This window comes from Dipteris shenzhenensis, chromosome 16 (assembly GCF_047967505.1).
Source record: "Dipteris shenzhenensis isolate YYH24624 ecotype China chromosome 16, Dip_SZ_1.0, whole genome shotgun sequence".
NCBI lineage: Eukaryota > Viridiplantae > Streptophyta > Polypodiopsida > Gleicheniales > Dipteridaceae > Dipteris > Dipteris shenzhenensis.
Window position 1 is genome coordinate 52,181,921 of NC_141611.1, and position 19,546 is coordinate 52,201,466.

Genomic DNA, 19,546 nt, shown 5'->3' on the forward strand with positions numbered 1-19,546 from the left:
CCAAATCTGCCCCAACTCATGTAAAATGGCTCCATCCAAGGGAATAGTACTCTGGCGCGAACTGTGGAGCTGAAAGTCAAACCAGCCAGCACTCCTGGGCAAATCAAAGTCTCCTTGAACCTCAAAGAACAGAAACAGAAAGGCCCTACCAGTGAAGCCAGGTCGGAGAGTCCTAGGGCATGAATGAATCTGCGAGCCGACAATACGGTGAACCGATGAAAATTGAGTCATGCTCATAAGCTGTCTAGCAATCTCACTCTCAAGTAACTCAGCTGACTAGCTTTCGCTCCCCTGAGAGCGAAAGCTGTCTGCGGAGAAACGAAGAATGTGCCCCTCTCTGGAGAGAGTAACAGATCCCAAGTACTCCTCTACCTCCTCTGACCGTCGGCAAAACACCGGGAGAAGTTCCAATCGAGTGAGGGAGTGTGTGGTAACCCCTCGAGCCAAAAAGGGCCAAAACTCAACGGGCAGATCTCTGTCAACCATCCTGGGGTCAGGTCTAGGAGCTAGAAGAGTTGAAAAGGGCTGAGCCGTCCTAACTCTGCTCCTGGAATAGGTGAGAGGAAGAGGAAGAATGTGCGACGAGATGCCTGTCAGCGTGGGTGACTGATAATCTCGCTCGATCTCATCTGCTAAGATCTCCCAATCCTCATGCCTGTTTGGGTACTGAGCGAAATCTGTGACCGCAATCGCAAAAGATCTGGATAAACTAGGAGTGAAAAGCTGCGAGGACGAGGCTGTACTAGGAGGGGTGTCTAAAAGGATGCTCCGCATAGCAACAAAGTTAAGATACTGTGCGACGGGGAAGAGAAAGAGGTCTTGAGGGAACCTTGTACAAGCGCATGAGATCCTGAAACGGGCTCTGACTCTGACCTGTGTCGTAAAATACCACTCTCTCAATCGACTGCTGGGAAGAGGCATCCATCATAGTAACTGCAGCTTGAGCAGTCTCCTGCTGGATATCTCAGGAACAAATATCTGAACCTCCGGGGTAGTAGTGTCAAGAGTCATCAAATCCTAAGCTACAGTCTCCTGCACAGTGTCATGACCTGCCTGCGGATGGTGCTCCGCATCTCCCCTTTCCGGGGTCTCCTGCACATGTGTCTCAACTCCCTGAGCTACCGTCTCCTGCACTGTGTCATGACCTGCCTGCGGATGGTCCTCTGCATCTCCCCTTTCCGAGGTCTCCTGCACATGTGTCTCAACTCTCTGCCATCTCTGAGCTCGTACCTGGGGTTGCTCGTCCTGCTGGCTCTCCCTCTGTTTCCGTCTCCTTCGAGCTCTCCGTGAAAGCTGTTCCACTGGGGGCACCTCCAAGTCCTCTGAGTCCACTGGAGGCTCCCCCGGAGGAGTCTCCTCTCGCTCTGCAAAATGAGTCGAAGCAGGCTCAGAGACCCCTGAAGGCTGAACAGTAGGCTCTGGGTCACCCGTAGGATGAGATGGATCCGGTGTCTTTGATCGAGGCCGACGATTGGGGCAATCCCTAATAAAGTGACCTCTCTTCCGACAGAAAAGACACTGATCAGGAAGACCCTCGTACAAAACCCTCAGCTGAATCTGGACCCCATCTCCCGTGGAGTACGAAATCAAAGTAGGCAAAGGTCGAGGAGGGGGGAACTCTGAAGTGAGTCTGACCCTCGTAACACCTGTACCAGCAAGTGACTGAGCATAGGAAAGTCTAGCACCTGATGGGATGACTGTACCTGCCACACTAGCCATATGCTCCACAGCTTTGCGACAAGAGCTGACCTCATCAGGAAGTCCAGGGAAAAGCATCCAAAAAGAGACCTGTCGCAGTCCCGGGGAAGTAGTACTGAAGTGCTTTCGCCAAGGCCACAAGTGGATGACTCTGCTCTGAAACTGAATCGGTGAGCTCATAAGTACTCTTTGAGCCTGCTCTGCAGACTGAAGGCCAAAAGAAAAGTACCCTCTGCCAAGCAATCGGAAAACCGTAACTGAGACACCCAATGAGGCCATGCTGGTATACACCCAATCACGTGACTGTTGGCCTCTACTGGGTAGAAAGCCGATGATGTGCGTCAAACGAAAACCCTCCTTTGCTACCTCAATCATCTGCACAAGGTCGGGAGGAAAAGAAATCTCCTCAAGTTCGGCGACGGGAGTGGCATTAGTGCCCTCCATTGTCTCAGGATGCACTGTCTTGAGGGGAGGAGCTACCTCTACTGAAAATACCCACCAAGAACTTGCAACCAACCACTAGTCAATCGCCAAGAACTTGGTCAATGAATGCCCCAAACTTTAGCCTGCGTGGGATAGCAAAATGAGGATCAAACCCAAGACTGAAAACAGACCGCTCAATGCTGAAGCAAAATAGCTCCGCCAATGCCCTGGAATCAGCGCAGAAACTCAGCTTGAAGACCCCAGAACACGAGCAGCAACAGCCCTGGAGAGGGCCCTGAAGCAGCCCAGCCTGAAGCGCAAAAAAGAGGGGCGGACAGCAGCTGCAGGAACGGCCTGAATGGCGGCGACGGGCAGAACAGCTGTGCAGGAATGGCGGCCTGAAGGGGGGCGACCTGAAGGGCAAGGGGGGCGCAGCCAAGAGAGCAGGGTGCGGCCAGACGGGCTGGGTGATGGCGACGGGGTGGTGGCGGGCAGCTGCAGACGGGAGCTCCTCCAATATTTGGGTGTGACTTGATGAACCCTTTTAGATACCCGCTTTTCTAATTAGCTTGATTCTTGAATTTTCTAACTTATTTTGAAGCTCAAGCCTTGAATCAAGGCCTGCTTTCAACAGGAGAACCTCCTCATTTGGAAAGCAGTATATATTTATAACTAGATGATGCAGGTCAAAAAGCTCAACCTTATTAATTACTGAGTCGTGGGTTAAAGGAGAAAGGATTAACAAGTGGGGTTCCTAGAAAATCTTGAAAGTATGGCAAAGCTTACGGATTGTTTATATTTTATAGTGGGCCAGAGATACAGATTGTTTATATTTTTTAGTGGGCAAGAAGTTAGAACTCATTCTTTCAAAAGGACGAATATTCGAGGCCGATTGAGTCTCTCCTTGGAATCTTATTTGATTTACTCTATGTAGGTGAAAGTAAAGAGGACAGGTGATGACACCAAGTACATTGCAAAGGTTAGTTTCTTTTCCAAGTTTGCATCTCAATATGCCAAATGCTCTTTTATATTCTATTGGAAGTTATTGGTATTTTCTGCACTATTTCTACGGTTGAGTTCCTTAGGATCAAGGTGGCGTAGATGTAACAAATGTATTATCAGAATCAAGTTGATTTGATAGCTGCAGTTGTTGACATGGAAGCTACATGTCTTTTGCAGGTCCTAACTATAGGGTCAGAGTGTGATATAGCTCTCCTTACAGTAGAAGATGAAGAGTTTTGGAGGGATGTAGAGCCCTTGCAGTTTGGAAGCCTTCCATATCTCCAGGTTTTGGAATTATCTGTACTAATTCCTTGCTAAATGTTTGTTGATCCAGTGTCTGCAACTATCTTGTCCAAACTCTATTTCTGCCGATGGATGATTTGTAGAAAGAAAAAGTTTGCCTGATATGATATTTTCAAAATTATGTAAGGGTTAAAATCTCTGAATTCTTTCAAGATTGTGTGCGCCTTGACCATGCATCAGGAAATATAAGGAGGCATCCTCTTTTATGAAGCTGCACTCCATTGTTGACAGATATTTCATTAGATGTAGTTATATCTGTCTCACACAAATGAGCTTTTTTGGAAAAAACACAATGTACTTGTTAGGATTGATGGTTTGTAGAAGAATAGAAAGATGTGGGAAATGTTTTGAGCTCCAAGAGAAGGCTGCTTATATTTATTGTTGGTCTGCGTGATTGTGAAACACGTTTGTGAGTAAAATGGGCTTTTCTTTTCCTTTTGGTGGATGGCAGGTTTGATAATCTGGCACTAGGCATGATTGTGTTGGTTGGAAGGTTAACTAGGATACTTGAAGCTACTATATAATATATTGCAACCAATATTGGTGACATCTTAAATTTTGAGAGACTCGTTTTGTTGACAGGCCTTAGGAAGTGTTGAATAAAGAGGGAAGGCAAAGGCGCAAAGTGGTAGTTTTTATTCAGCCATAGCTTGTGCACAAGAGGGAAGGCACATGTAGTTTTTATTCAGTCACAGCTTCTTACACAAGGGGAGCAGTATGCACTAGACTGTAGAAGATGCACGCAAAGGCTCCACAACTCTACAAAAGTTTAGTGCAAAGTTGTTACATCCTTGATTAACTATGGGTTTCTAGCAGTGAGCCCTGGGATTAGGGGAGACCCTAGAGGGCGAGGCTGTTGGCCTAGGGTGGAAGACCCTGGGGGTAAGGTTAAGAAATACCATCGGGATTAGATGTCTTAGGGGTAAAACCAAGGCTATATATTAACATGAGGGCTTGGGCCATGGGCATTCATTGATCAGTACCTGCATTGTGGGGATCTTGGCCATAGGCATGGTAGGCTGGCAGTCTAATGCCTCCCTTGTGGAGGGGATGCCTGTGGTCTGGGACTCGGATGTCCACTACGCTAGCATTAGGCCGTAGACCTTACCCATGACCTCTATGGGCTCGGGGGTGAGCTGGAAGAGATCTATGGTTGGGTAGTGAGTCATAGATGGTGATTTGCGTATTTCAATTCCTAGTCTCTGGTCCGGTAAAGATGATTGTGGTAGTTGGCTCATAGAGGGAGTTGTTTTAGTGGTATCAGAGCAGTCATTGCCAAGAGAATCGGATTGGAACAGATGAATCTTTCTGGTTGTGGGTGGTTGTGACTTTCTTGGTTGTTGAAGATTGCTCTTTACGCTTTGAAAGGAAGCTTGTTTTTAGTGACTTGTTAGTGGTAATGGGTGAAGTTTTCTTTCATGTTAATCTGCCTCCTGAAAAGAGTTCTATTGCACGAGTAAAACTAGAACAGATTAGAGCAGACTACATGAAAGAAGAAAATGCAAGAAAGCTTTCGAAGGGAGAAAGAGGGGTTGAGCGCTTTGTTTTTTATTGTATAATCCTTTTAGTGAGGGGTTGGTGCTTTGTTTTTTATTTTATAAGCCTTTTCGTGACCCTTAGAAGTTAGAATTTAGTGCCTATATGAAAAATCGTGTGCATGAAGGATCTGCTGTGTGTCTACTATGTGCTTCTCCTAATTTGGTTAGCTAGGGTTATGTTTGGTGAAGAAGTAGGTTCCATTTATTGTGGTAGGGATTCAGAACAACTTTCTAACCCTAAGCTAGTATACCATTAGTAAAAGTTTTATTTGTTTGTTAAATTGTAAGATTAGACGCAGTTGTGTCTATAGAAAGATTTTAAGAGCAAGCAATGTTGCAATAAAGTAGAGGAGTAAATGTGGGAATTAAAGTAGTTAACTTTGTAAGGTAAATATAGATGCTTTCAAGATGCATGCAGATTAGAAAGGTATATCATTGATTGTAGATGGTTTTTATTATCCTTGTATGAGTAGTTTGAATAATGTATAAACAACAGGAAAATTTAGGGCACATAATCGGAGATTTTTGTACCAGTGAATTTCACTTAACATCAGAATTTTGTTTATACTTATTTCACAGTCAAGGCTTTGCTTAAAGCAAAAGAAATGCTAATGTGTGTACCAATAAAGAGAAATTATGGGAGAAGAACTGCATGCCAGATTTTAATATTGATATGGAGAGGTTACTGGCATACTTAAGTTTCACTGTGGTATATTTATCACTTGATCATTAATCAACCAGTTGTCTCATTATTATTGTTTTAATTGGGCATGCAGGATGCAGTAACTGTCGTTGGGTATCCGGTTGGTGGGGATACAGTATCGGTCACAAAGGGTGTGGTTTCACGGATTGAGGTTTGACATCCAGAAGACTTGTACATATCGTTTAAAGAGAGATGCACATTGATCTATGCAGAATGTACCTTTTGACTTGTATCGGAATTCCTTCCTTGTGAAAGGTCACTTCATATGCACATGGAGATTCAGAGTTGCTAGCTCTACAAATTGATGCTGCAATAAATTCAGGTATACAGTCACCAAATCCCAAAATAAGATCTGAGATCATCCTAAAAGCCATTTACTGTGCTTACAGTTAAAGCTTTGCTGAGTTTGTGTAGTGCATCTAGGAGCTTTCTAAGTTTTTGTTGCAAGTGCTGCAATATTCTCAGGTATATGGTCACCAACTCCCCCAAACAAGATCGAAGATCATCCTAAAACTCTTTCATTGAGCTTACAGTTGAAGATTTGTTGAGTTTGTGTAGTGCATCTGGGAACTTTTTAAAGCTTTTGTTGTAAACTGAGAACTTTCATGCTGCTGAAGTACAGTTCTTTGCCAGCATAACTGGAATTGATTCAATCGGAAGACGTTAACTTTAGAATGATGGGATATACACAAAATGCTTCTTAGGAAATAATCTAACCAATCCTTTTCTTCCAAGAAGCTGACATAAGTTGAGATTCGCAAGCATGATTGATCATATATAACAGCAGAGGTGAAATGACATCCCAAAATTGCAAGGACTCACTGGAAGACCAGCCCATCCCTCGAGATTTCCGTCTGCCACAAGAGTTGATTGCCTGCTTAAATTGTTATTCCTCAAAAGGGTTTGCATGGCCTGATTAGGAATCAGGATAAGGCTGACATGTTGAAGTAGTTCATGTCTTGCGGACATCACAGCTTGTGAAGGAAAAGGAACGATCCCAAATTGCTGATCAAAGTTTGAAACCCAAGCCTGTGCAAGCTGAGCACGTGAAGAAGTCCAACTACCATCCACAAGTTTCAGCCTACAAATATTACCACTTTGCCTCTTATAATACAACCCTTTAAAAAAGACCTTTGAGGAGAAGCCCTTATTAGTAAAATCCCTGTACCTGGCCCTAGGTTCCCATTTCTTGAAATTTTCTACGATCATTTCACTTCAAGAATTTTTTTCCCGAGATAATCATTCAGCCTCAACATGAGACAAGTCTCAAATGTGGCTGAGTTAGTCAGGTCCTAACAATTGCTTTTTGTCTTTCCTTTATCCTCTCTAAGGATATGCATATAACTCTTGCCATAGTCTCGCATGACATGCTGCATACGCACCATAAAGGTAGTTCATGCATATCAACATCAATGCGAGATAGTGCCCAAAGAGGAGCAATGGCTTCATGCACCATGCCTTTGAAAGCCTCATGCTGTGAATAACTATTGTTTATAAGAAGCAGCCTTTTGTCGGGTAGCCTGTCATTCTGCAGTTCATAGAAAGAGATCTTCAAGCAGAGATGAGCATAATCTGAATACAAGAAAGCATAATCAGCCCACACAACGAGCCCTATGAGATGACTGCATGATGCCGGAAATTGTGACCAGGAATCAAGGGCTGCGTTTCTTTCCAAAGGTCAGCCAAACCAAATTGAAAAAAGAGCTTGAACCCACTACACCCGTTGCAAAGTGAGCATGTGCGTATGACCCGAACTATAATCTCCAGGCTGCGGAGCGTTATTGAAATCTCCACATAAAAAAGCATTTTTCCTCCATGGATATTGCAACATAGCTTGCCAGATTAGTGCTCTTTGATGTGAAGATTGTGATGCATACCGAAGCCAATTCATAAATTTCTCCTTGAAGATGACATCGCACAACAATCCATCAACCTTCTCGATCATTATAGACCCCACTAATGGGTGCATTCACAAACACTACCACCTGAGAAAAAGAAGTGTGACCAAGGATAGAAAAGGTCATATAGCCAGCAAAATGCCCTGACTGACCAACATATTTATGCTGATTATGCTCCTGCAAGGTCATGATATCAGGTTGCAATCTATTAATATATGCCCGAAATATTTTTCGTTCTCACTGATGATAGATCATACAAACCCTATACATTGTAAGTCGGACATTTTGTAAGTGCTATCATATATACAGCTATTTACAGTCATAGTCACACAATCCAATACATCAAGATTGTATGTCTCCAGCAGCGCCAGCAGCTGCTAGCGCTGCCAGCGCCACCAGCGTCGCCTGCAGGCGACTCCAGCAGCAGTGGCGCCACCAGCGTCGCTAGCCAGGCGACGCCAGTAGAAGCGGCGCCACCAGCATCGCCAGCCAGGCGGCGCCACCAACGTCGCTAGCCAGGCGACGCCAGTAGAAGCGGCGCCACCAGCGTCGCCAGCCAGGCGGCGCCAGCAGCTCCGCCACCAGCGCCACAGGCGCCAGCTGAGCTACCAGCTCCAAATTTTGGCGCTAGTACAGGTGCAATTTCTGAGCTCATGGTGAGCATTATTGGTCAAATGCACTCTCAGTACGTAGATCTACTGTTTATGCCTACTGTGTGAGAGAAAATCTCAACATTGAACTGCAGAATCAAGGGGCTTTTGTAGCCACAGCCAAGCATTGGCTTGTATACGCATGTGTTTGCATTTATCCTCCTATTTGGAGTTGATTCTTGCAGGATTTGGATGCATTTTGTGACCTACGGGACAATGGAAGATGCATATAGTACACTAAGTACTACATTGTAGAATTGAGCACTGATTGTGCAAGATAAATTGGGGATTTTGCAATTGGAATGCATATCAGTGGTGGGGAAGCAACTGAATGCCTTACAGTGATCAGTGAAGCGGTACATGCACTAAATTCTTAGAATTTTGCTTCCAGTCAAGGGGCTTTTGCCTAATTCTTGTTCTGCACTGTGTTACACAGTTTTAGGGGCAACTGGAAGCTTGATGTTGACAGTTTTGAACAGTTAAACAGTCAATTTCTGATTCTGTACTAAAAAGTACAGTCAGGTACTGTTTTGTGTCAACTACTGGACTGAAAACAGTCAATTTACTGAAGTACAGAGTGCACAAACTACTGCGGTTTTTTACTGTAATAGCAGGGCAGATGCTGTTGAAAATCAGGGTACTGCTGGATTGTACAACAGAGCATTTATTGATGCATACAGTTCTGCTGTTCTGAATCTGCAGCAATCAGTAAACAGTCAGAATTCTCTGATTAAGTGGGAGAAAAGTTGCAGGTGCAGGTCCTGTTTTTCGTTGCAGGATTTTTTTTTTTTTTTTTGAGCACAGTACAAGTGCCTATGTGCACTTTGTTTGCAAGGAGTCAGGCACCCAAGTGTGGGTTATATTTCTTGCTGATTGTAATGGCTTCATCCTCGGAATCTTCTCTTCTCAATATTAAAAAGTTGTAGGGTGCTGCTAACTACCCAATGTGGAAAAAGATGGTCCTGAATGTGCTAATTCTCAGGCAGTTTCATGCTCCTATTATACACAAAGGTGTGAAGCCCACTGGCACAACTGATGATGCTTGGGCACTAGCTGATCTGTCAGCAAAGTCCATAATTGAATTGTCACTCCATGAGAGTGTTGTTTGGAATGTGGATGGTGAAAAAACAGCCTGGGGTGTGTGGAAAAAGCTACAGGACACATATGAGCAGCAAAGTGTAGCCACAAAGATATATTGGTTGCGCAAGTTCTTCAATCTGAAGATGAAGGAAGGGACCTCCATGGATGCACATCTCAATGAGTTTAATTCAATTGTCACTCAACTTGCAAATCAAAAGTATGTGGTGGATGAGGAAACCAAGGGTATGGCACTCTTGATCTCTCTTCCTGAAAGTTGGGATACATTCACCACAGCTGTAACAAATGCAAACACTTTCATAAGTTTTTCAGATATCACAGGGCTGATTTCTCCTCAGGGGAGATCGATCAAGACGAGGCGTCACCCTTGACATAGCTCATCGGATCCAGAGATCGAGGAGACCACGCCCTCCACCACCACAGGAGAGAGCCTGACAAATGCAAATGCGTGAGCTCTTTGCATCTCATCAAAGAGCCACCATGGAGCCTAGATATGTGGAGCCGGTTCATGCACTTGGGACTCTAGCTCTGAGCACTTGATATTCTCATGCCACCCTCATGCTATTTTGCTACCTTTTTGCTATTTTGTACTAGTATAACATTTTAGTACTCAGCAAGGGCCTTAGTGAGCTTTGCCCCGGCCCACAGTGGTCCGTATGAGTTACTTGATTCCGTACTTTGTCCCATAGGGTGCGCAAGGCCTCCTCAGATGTTAATATGTCTTTCTTTCTCTCTCTTTTTTTTTTGTGTGTGAAAGCCATGATTGTTTATATTACAAGAAAAGCCACCTCATAGCGAGGAGCTATAAATTACATCAGCTGGAAATCTCTGTATATGCTAAATATACATCATGATCTATGTAAGCAATCAAAAAAAGATTGCTGCAGAGAACGCTTGAAGAAAGTGAACAAAGAAAATTTTGGATCGCCAAGACTTTACAATTTCTATCTATCCATAAAGTCCAAAGTGCCCAATAACGAACCCAAACACAGAAAAGATCAAACTCCCGAGTGCGCAGATGAAAACCAAAGAGCCAGGCGAATTTTCCAAAAGTAGGAGTCAAGAATCTCATTTCAATCTCTGTCAAAGAAAATCAAGAAACTCACGAGAGGACAGGCAGAACCAGAACAAATGAAGCAAAGTCTCCTGAGAAGTCAAACATCCAAACGGAAGAACCCCTATTAGAACTCTCCAAAAAAAGACCTATTGCCGAAGAGGAACATTATATGCCCAAAGTTGCCTTAGTCTCTTTCTCCACCACTTAGCTAGCCGATGCATTCACCAATTAGAATTAGCCTTATCTGAAACCCAAGGCTGAGGCAAAAGAATTTTATATAATGCAGGCACTATAATCTGAGATAACCTCAAAGGACGAAAGGAGGACTCGGAGGACTCTTGGGAAGTCAAACTCCAATCCTCCAGCCTATCCTAAAGTTCCAAAGGAGAAATTGGGATAAAAGGTGAAAGCATACAAGTAATGTTTTGCCATAGAGGACGGTAATGAGATCCCAAGCCATACCGTGTGGCTGCGAGAGAAAAAGAAAAAGTAGTTCCTTCATCATGAATGACATCCGCAACAGAATTAATGCCTTTGAAGGTAATAAAATAAGAATGTCTAGGTTCCTGTAAAGCGAGTGGAGGTTGAAAAGCTTTTGACTTTCAGCCCTTAAGGAATTTCCCATCAAAGAATCGCGGCCATGCCATTCCAAGTGAGATAGGACGTGCTTCCAATCAAAAGGCAAGCTGGAGACCAAAGGGCAACCATGCAATGTGCTATCAAAGCAAACAAGTAAGAAATCCCACTGAGTGGGTTATCAGTGACCAAAGGCAGAAGTATTGATTTGTTGTAACAGAGAGCGAATCATAACAGCCCAAGGATGATCACCTTGCATAAATTGCAGCAGCATTTCCCTTTGTGAGCAAGGATGTGAGGCGGACAGTGACAGTAGTCCGTGAGCTAGATTTTTTATGCGCCCCCCCATCATAGGGAAATGCCCCCCCTTGATGAGGAGCCTTCTTAGGGTTAGGAGACACTTGTCCAGGGGACTCATCTGCGCTAGGCCTACATGCTGGGAGGAGGTCGAGAGGCAGGCACTCATGTGGCACGTAGAGGTCCGAGATACGGAGGGTCGCATGCTCGGGCAGTGGACACATATGGGTTGGATAGAGTGGCCCAACAAGGTCCTTTGGGTTTTGGAGTCAACTTCCAGGGGCAGCAGAGGCCAGGGTACAGACTCTCACATTTGAGGGGGCAGATTTATGGATGACAGAGATTGACGCAGCGATCGCCGACTCATGGTGGGAGGGGTTGAGTAGTACTTGGACCCTCCACCATTGATCTTGATAGTTCTCAAGGATAGGGGTACATCTCCGAATTTAGGTCTTCAACTATCTCCAACAGTGCCGTCGGTATTTCTGGCCCGCGGATTCTATAGTGGGACCAAGAGGCCTCTTGTAGGCTGAGATGGAGAGGGATCGAGGGGACAAGCAATCTTGGATAGGCTGGAGTGGTGGCACATCAGGATAGTGGGTCGTTTGGGCAGAATCTAGACTATTGACCTAGACACATTCTTATTAGTTCGAGAGGGACCACATTGGCACCTTTGGAATGGGAGGGCCAGTGTCTTTGGGATATCCATTGGAACCCGAGTGAGTGGTCTGCTCAAGTAGGGTACTAAGCCAGGGTGGAGGAGGTGCCCTTTTTCTCATGTACAATCCCGTTGGCCGTCGCATTCAGCTACATTCAGCATGTTGGATCACCGTATAGCTTCCTGGAGTTGCCGCCTTTGCTAATATAATTGCCTCCTCAACATTTTTTGGGGTTACGGCAAATAATTGGTCTAGGGCCTGATTGGTATTTGTATAATTTCTCCTCTTTCATCATCATTTTGAACTCGAGACGAACGACAAATTTTTTGAACTCAAGAGACAAACAACAAAATTTCGTTGTAAATTCACTCATGTTCTCTTTATCAAACTATCGTAGTTTCTCCCATGTAAACAACTAATCCTCCTTATAGTTAGAAGGGAAATGAGATAATTTCATTGTAAATTCACTCACGTTCTCGGTATCAAACTGTCGTAGTTTCTCCCACGGCTCAATGCCTTGAGTGCTGCAAAAGCAAGTAGATGACCATTCTGCTCCAAGACTGCTGCTGTAGTATAGTTACTGGCATCGGTACAAATATAAAAGTACTGATGCCACGGAGCCAATTCAAGGCATGGAGCTGTGGTAACTGCTTCCTTCGACTGAGCAAAGGATGAAAGGGCTTCTGGAGTAAAGTGAATGGGCTGCTTCTTGATCTTTACCCCCTATAGTAAATTGGTGATAGGCACCACAATCTTTGCCAAGTCCTTGATGTGTTTCTTGTATGCTTGACAAATGCCCATGTGCGGACGTCCTGGGTTGTAGTAGGCACCTTCAAGTCTCGACTCTACAATGTCCTCCTCTTTGGTTGGGTCCAATCGAATGCCGGTTAGAGAGATGATGTAGCCCAAATAATGTACCTCCTCCAAATACTCTACGATGTCCTTCTCTTTGGCTAGGTCCAATCGAATGCCGGTCGGAGAGATGATGTAGCCCAAATAATATACCTCCTCCAAATAGAAGTTGCTCTGCTTGGCATTGATGTACATCTGATTGTCCTTCAAGAGATGAAGAACCTGTTGAACATGCATAACATGCTATGCAGGTAGTGTCTCTATCATCCTGCACAAATTGAATGCCATGATAATAATGAAGCAGCCCCAAACTAGTCACTTCGAAAGTGGGCACTACCAAATACTTTCGGAGACTGCAATCCGGGGGTTTGGAAACGAACTTGTGTTTTGCTGGACTCATGCACTCTACCTAGAGCATAGTCAACTCTCGCGGATCAACAGCGTCCTCCGCGGGTTGGGGGAGTGGTCCAAACGCAAAACGGACGCTGAATACTTATCCACATCCCCTACATCATGCGATCCTCCGTGGCCTAAGTGTACGCAGCCAAGTAGAGACTTGAGAATGACCAAAGTCTTTCAGATTGCGTGCGGGAAACCGCAAGCGCTCGAGCGCTAAACTAGACAGAACCCTATTCAGTGTCACTGATGACCTGTTAGAAAGCTGAGAGGAATTAGTGGGTGTATCAGGTACTTCCAAACAGATCCAAGGGTTCCTATATCCTCGCTATAGAGATTCACTCCGACGCATAATAAAGCGCATATTCGCCGGAAACTAGTCACTGAAACACAAGAAAAGGCTGACCAAGCAGCTGGCTAATATCCCGAGATCTTGCGAGACATACTTATGAGTCTTATCAAGCAAGCCACGGGCGACCAATCGAAAACCCCATGTCTCGCTTGACATGGCTCTACGGGAAAGGCCAAAAAATCGCCAACAATAGCCCCTGCGCGTTGTTCCAATCAACAAAAAAAGTGGATCCTTCGGCGGCGCTCAAGGATCTAAGTGGAACATTTCGAAAGTCCGCTGCAATTCAAAGTTACAATCTGCAAATTACAATATAATTGTGCTGTGTGGTGGCATGCATGGATTGGCAGCGACACGTGATGCATGGCGCCAGCTTCATCCAACCAATCAATGATTAGAGGTTTCTATATTTAAAGAGCTCAGGTGGTGTTCGAGATCCTTTTCAAATTGCAGGATGTGTGGAGCTCCTGCTACAAGATGCACACTTTAGAGTCGAGCTGTGGTTGCGTACTGTGTGCCAGGCCTTCTCAGCTGGTTAGTAGTATGCTATAGAGTGTCTTTTTGCAGCTGAGTCGTCTTTTGCCAAGAGTCCATTGTAAAAGCACTCGGTATCCCTGAGCTTCAGTCCCGAGTCTCTGTCCTATGTCCTTGAGTCGGTGATAATATTTAGTATTTGGTCTTTTTGCAGCATTGCCTACATGGGGTTTCCTTTATATTTCGTGGGAAAGCTCATTTCTTTCGTGGTGTAAGCGTTGATTGCATGTTTTGGTTGAGAGAGAGGGCGTGTTCTGTTTGGAATATTTCATCAATTTACCAACATACAAAAGACCAAAGGATCTATGAGACTGAAAGAAACCAGAGACAATGAAAGCTAAGGGGTGGGAACACTGAAAACTGGCACCCATACCCCAAGGTAGGTATCTGAAACAAGAAAGGAAATAAATACATCACATTGTCACGGTGAGCAAGAGAACCAACGATGGGATGCCATAGGTTGTCAGCTGCCAAATAAGCTATCCACCCAGGTGATTGCACTTTGTATGCTGCTCGACTGGTCGGCTGAGGATAGACAAGATGACCTTGTCCCATAATGGTGAGGGCTGATGTCGTCTAGGAAGAGAATCAGTGATGGATTGTTGCTGATCAGCATGTCCGAAGTGTTTGGGAGGAAGCTCAACATCTGACAAGTGACAAGTGCCACCACACTCCCTTGCTTTGCCTCCCCATGTCAAATACTAGAGGGGAGATACCTGTGGTCCTCATGTAATTGCTTCTCCGAGGTCAAGTCACGCACTCTGGCTCTATGCTACATGCGAGGTCCCTTGCTGCTCTTGGCTGAGGTCAATGGAGAAAAATTATGTGATTGTCCTTAACTGGGCATTAACGGCCTCACCTCTGCCTCTCCTTTGCACTCATACAAGCTCAGAGGAGGAAAGCAACCACGCGTTTCCAGAAACTCTCTAAGTGGGCTGAAACTGTTCTCTTAATATGGGATGCTGTGGATGATGTTTGCTTTGAGGTAATCTTACTGCTACTGTCAAGTTTATGATGATTCTCTCTTTCTTTAAATTGTCTTCAAACGCCTTTTCGTTGTGGGCTCAAATGGTATTGTGGGCTTAAATAGATGATCTCTTGTCGTCACTCTAGCATGCTCATTAAGACTGTTATAGATCAATAAGATGGTGTAATGTTTGTAAGGTTTTGTTTACCTTTTTGTCAGCTGGAATTTGCTCAGGTTTAATCCTTGTGTCCAATTTTATTGATAGCAGGTAATAGTGGTGGTCCAGCCTTTAATGATGATGGAGATTGTGTCGGAATTGCTTTTCAGGTGAACTTAACAGAGAACTTTATTCAATATTCTTGTTTGTTATGAAGATTAGCCAAATTATGCCCATTTTTAGGACTGTGAGTTCTTGCACCTATGAGGTATACATGCAATCTCAATCCAGGGTGTGCAAATAAGAAGGACGGCAGTCGTACAAAAAGGACGTTGTATGTCCTGATATGTTTCTACGGGTTGTGTGAGTGCCCTTAGCTTGCAAAGTTCTTATACCTCCTTAACTTCTATTGTCTGTAATGAAAATGTGGGATAATTCTCAAAGAATGTACCAAAGGTGATCAGTAGGAGTTATAACAGACCTGTTTCTGCCCTTGTAATATCTTCACTCCCTTAGTTCTGTTTACTATATAATTCGACTTTTCATCTTTTTTTAGCTTTGTTTAGTTTTGTAGCGTGCCAAAAAAATTAGCCTTGGAATTCTGCTCCAACCAATCAGTTAATACTTTCATAGGATGAAGTAAGAATGAATCCTGTAAATGCACTTTTGTGTATTTTTTTATAACCAAAGCTATGAGTTTTCTAATTTAGCAAAGCCAGTACTCAAGTCCAAGGGTAATGTTTTCTATCCAATGGTGTATTGGATAGAGTTTCCTTTCGATCAAGGTAATGGAAGGTCTGTGGTAATTAATTTGAAGGCTGTACTCATTGTCTTTGACCTACCTTTTGGAATTTCAATATATGCATCTATTTTTCTTAGATCTTATCACGATTGCAGATAATATGCAGTTTAGGATGAGAGAAAAAGCCCATATTTTATAAGATGTTACTCTTTAGCTCTATCTCCGCATTTGCATCAATCGCCTTTGTAGTCAGCTCTACTGCAACCGCACAGAGGATCGAGTAGATCGAATTTGTATCATACATGATTACGTTTCATCACTTCAATGGAATAATATAAATAGCTCTACCTCAGAATTATTCATCAATTATTCAAGCAATACTCTTCATCCCTCTCGAAAAGTTCTTTTTTCATTAAAAAGCAAAATAAAAAGGTAGAAAATTTATTGCACTTCAAGGCTGTACATATATGGAACTGTTCTCTCTTTTGAGAGATTTTCATAGCTTAAGGTCACATGCGCAATAAGATAGGATTTGTAATTGCATTTGAGCCCTCCAAGAATCTGCCACTCTACTTGTGATTAATGTTAATGATCTCCATCAAAACAATTTTATCACCATGAGTTTGATTTCCGTTGTTGATTAGATGGATTGGTCATTTTTAAAAGTAGTGCCTAAGATGATTTTCTTTAGTGATTCCTATTGAGGATTCATCTCAACATCATGTGTTTCATATGTGCATAACACTAACACATAGAGTGCTAAAGCCTAAAAGGCACAAGGGCTGGAAACCCTAGTCCTGAAGGGGTTTGTATATATTCTTTTATTTCAACTAAATCTAGTGTACAATTTAGTCATTTGTGGTGTGCTCTCTAGCTGTGTCCTCTCTTCTCATCTCCACTCTTCTCCTTTTTCCTCTCCATATTTGTTCATGGTGTCAGAGCACATGGTTCTGCCTTCCGCCGAGGCACCATTCTTGAGAGAGTGTGAAAGATTGAGAGATTCTTGAGTGTTCTCTTTTGTTTGAGAGAATTCTGTCCATTCAACATTCCATCCATTTGCTCTTGAGAGACTTCTTGAGAGATCGTTGTTTCTTGTGATTGAGGGAGAAAGAAAGAAAGAAAGAAAGTTTATTAAAGTCTTCGGAAGACCGATGGGTCTATGAGACTGTGAGCAACCTGGTACAAACAAGCTGTGGGGATGGAGCTACTGAACGAGCATCCACACCAATGTAGAATGTAGAATGCAAAAATGCAAAATGATAGTACTAAGTACAACATAGTCATGCCAGTGGTCGACTGCAAATCAACACCGTCATCATCATCATCATCATCATCATCGCCATCAGGATATCAGGGTAAGATCAAATAGTAGTAGAAGGTGACTGCACTGTAGGAGGCTGAGGTAGACCGAGCACAGAGGCATGTCACATATTTCTATGCATTTAAGTCAGCTCCACGATAGTGGGGTGAAGGAGGAGCTAGCTAACACGAGGGCAACGTGGATTAGAGTGTTATCGGCGGCTGCTCATGGGTGTGGCTGTGTGATGTCTCCTAGTCATAGCTTTGCATCTAACAAGGGCCACAGTAACCCTTATCGGTCGGGCTCCAACTCTGAATAGAGATTGGATGTCTTGAAGTGTAATCTGTGTGTCAACCCTCTGTCTGAGCTTTCGGGTCACTAGCACTGGATCGTGATCATGTCGAAGCATCATCTCGTGGGTGTCCTACAAAGAGATTGGGAGTTCTTTTTCTATTCTTCGAGAGATTCATTGATTGGGTGTTAGTTGTTATCTTACTTTGTGTGAGAGAGATAGACCTACTTTATTTGAGAAAGAATTCTATTTCAAGACCACTAGATTCTGTAGGCCATTCTATGGGCTATCCATAGGTGTCACTTATTCCTTGGTATGTGCCTTGTAGGCCTAGTTATAGTCAGTTAGGACTATTGGTACAGTTAGTATATGTACCACCTAGGTCAGTTAGGACACTTAGTCCAATTAGGGCAGTTAGCCCTAGGGTTTTGTATGTTGGCTCCCTCTTGAGCCTACACTCTCAGTTTTGCAGCACACTATTACAGCATCTCGTTTTTCTCCTTCTTGCCTACATTTTTGAGCTTCCATTTCTTCATAGCCAACAGTGGTATCAGAACAGGTCGGGAATCCATTTCCTCAACTATTGACAGCTTTCCCAAGCTGTTTGGCAGCTTCATGAGCCCTCATTCTTTCTTGTTTTGCTGGTTTCTACACACCCGTGAGTGTTTGAAGCCTCTCCAAGCACTTCTGTTGCGAAAACCCTGATCTTGACACGAGAAGACCACATTTTGGAGCATCCACCGCGAAGGGAGCTGCATTTTGAGGCGAAGGGAGCTGTTTTTTCTCAGAAATCACTTCACACGTGTAGCGCTACCTCCTGTACAGAATCCGTACAATTGTATGGTTCATTACGGCCATCCGTACATGCACGGACTTGCTGCACCTGCATTTAATGCATCGAAAGGTTGATTGGACCTGCCTCAAAGTTTGTGCCTGCATTTTGGAGGTGTTCCTTGTTGCCTCATGCTGCGTGCCGGCTGTTGAAGCTCTTTGGAGATTACTGAAGTGATCTGGAGATCTCTCCTTGAGCCTGTTTTCCTTCCATTGGCTATCCTTTGCCTCGGGCTGCAAGTTTCCCTCCATTGGATCACCCTCCTGTCATTTCGAAGTGTTCTCCTCCTTGTTGATAACTTTTTCTTGCTGTAATTCTTATTTCCAGCCCTCTATTGGCATTTCTCATTGCCATTTGGTCTCATTTTCACCTCTCCTTCAAGGGTGAATCTCTTTGCTTGCATTTAGAGCCTTTTCACTACTGTCCTTTGGGCTTCATCATTGGGTAAGCCGTTGTTGCATTGGTTCTTTTCAATTTCTGCTTCATTTGCATTTTGGAAAGGCCTCGTGGTACCTCGGAAAGCCTCGTGTTGCCTTTTGTGGATTTTTTTTGCAACAAGTATACCTTGGGACAGCAAAGTCTCTTGCAGGCATAAGCTTTGAAGCTTGAGTAGAATTTTGTCACTTGATTTTGAGAGGTTGCGTTTCTCTCATTTGCTTTGCCAGTTGGTGCATTTGTCTTGAATTTCAGCACCATGACTAGCGGCAAGGATGATTTGTTTGGGATGCTTGGGGCTGATGACAAGCTTGATGGCACCAATTATCCCATGTGGTCATACATGATGGGACATGTTTTGGTTGCCAAGAATCTATGGTATATTGTTTTAGGTTCTGAGGCGAGGCCTACACGTAGTGCCACTTCTGGGGCTACACCTACTGTCTCGGGTTCTTCTTCAGGTGATGGTTCTAATGTTACTTCCAGAACACCTGCAGCTCCTGCTACAGGTAATTTGCCTCCTACACATTAGTAGATTCAGTGGGATGGTCGTGATGCCAAAGCACATGCCTTGATTGCTCTTTCAGTGAAACGGGTTATTATCCCTCATATTTGATCTTGCAAGACAATTAAGCAAGCATGGGATCAGTTTGCATCTTTGTATCAGGTGCAGAATGAGGCGAGGGTTGCCTATCTCCACCATCAGTTGAAAGACTTGAAGCTTGAAGAGAGTGGTAACATGGATGCCTATCTCACTAATGTGAAGGATTTGAAAGAGCAGTTGGCCA

The 19,546-nt window shown here is 44.0% G+C and overlaps 1 protein-coding gene across 2 annotated transcripts in view; it reads left to right on the plus strand.

The window, feature by feature from the left end:
- The window catches only part of DEG2 (DEGP protease 2), a 133,016-nt gene that overhangs the window by 59,257 nt on the left and 54,213 nt on the right, over window positions 1-19,546 (plus strand). For both annotated transcript variants that reach the window (XM_087386989.1, XM_087386990.1), the window contains exons 6-10: window positions 3,056-3,100; window positions 3,301-3,408; window positions 5,741-5,818; window positions 5,923-5,989; window positions 15,269-15,327. In XM_087386989.1, the coding sequence (XP_087243115.1) occupies window positions 3,056-3,100; window positions 3,301-3,408; window positions 5,741-5,818; window positions 5,923-5,989; window positions 15,269-15,327 (357 nt within the window). The remainder of the gene's footprint in view (window positions 1-3,055; window positions 3,101-3,300; window positions 3,409-5,740; window positions 5,819-5,922; window positions 5,990-15,268; window positions 15,328-19,546) is intronic.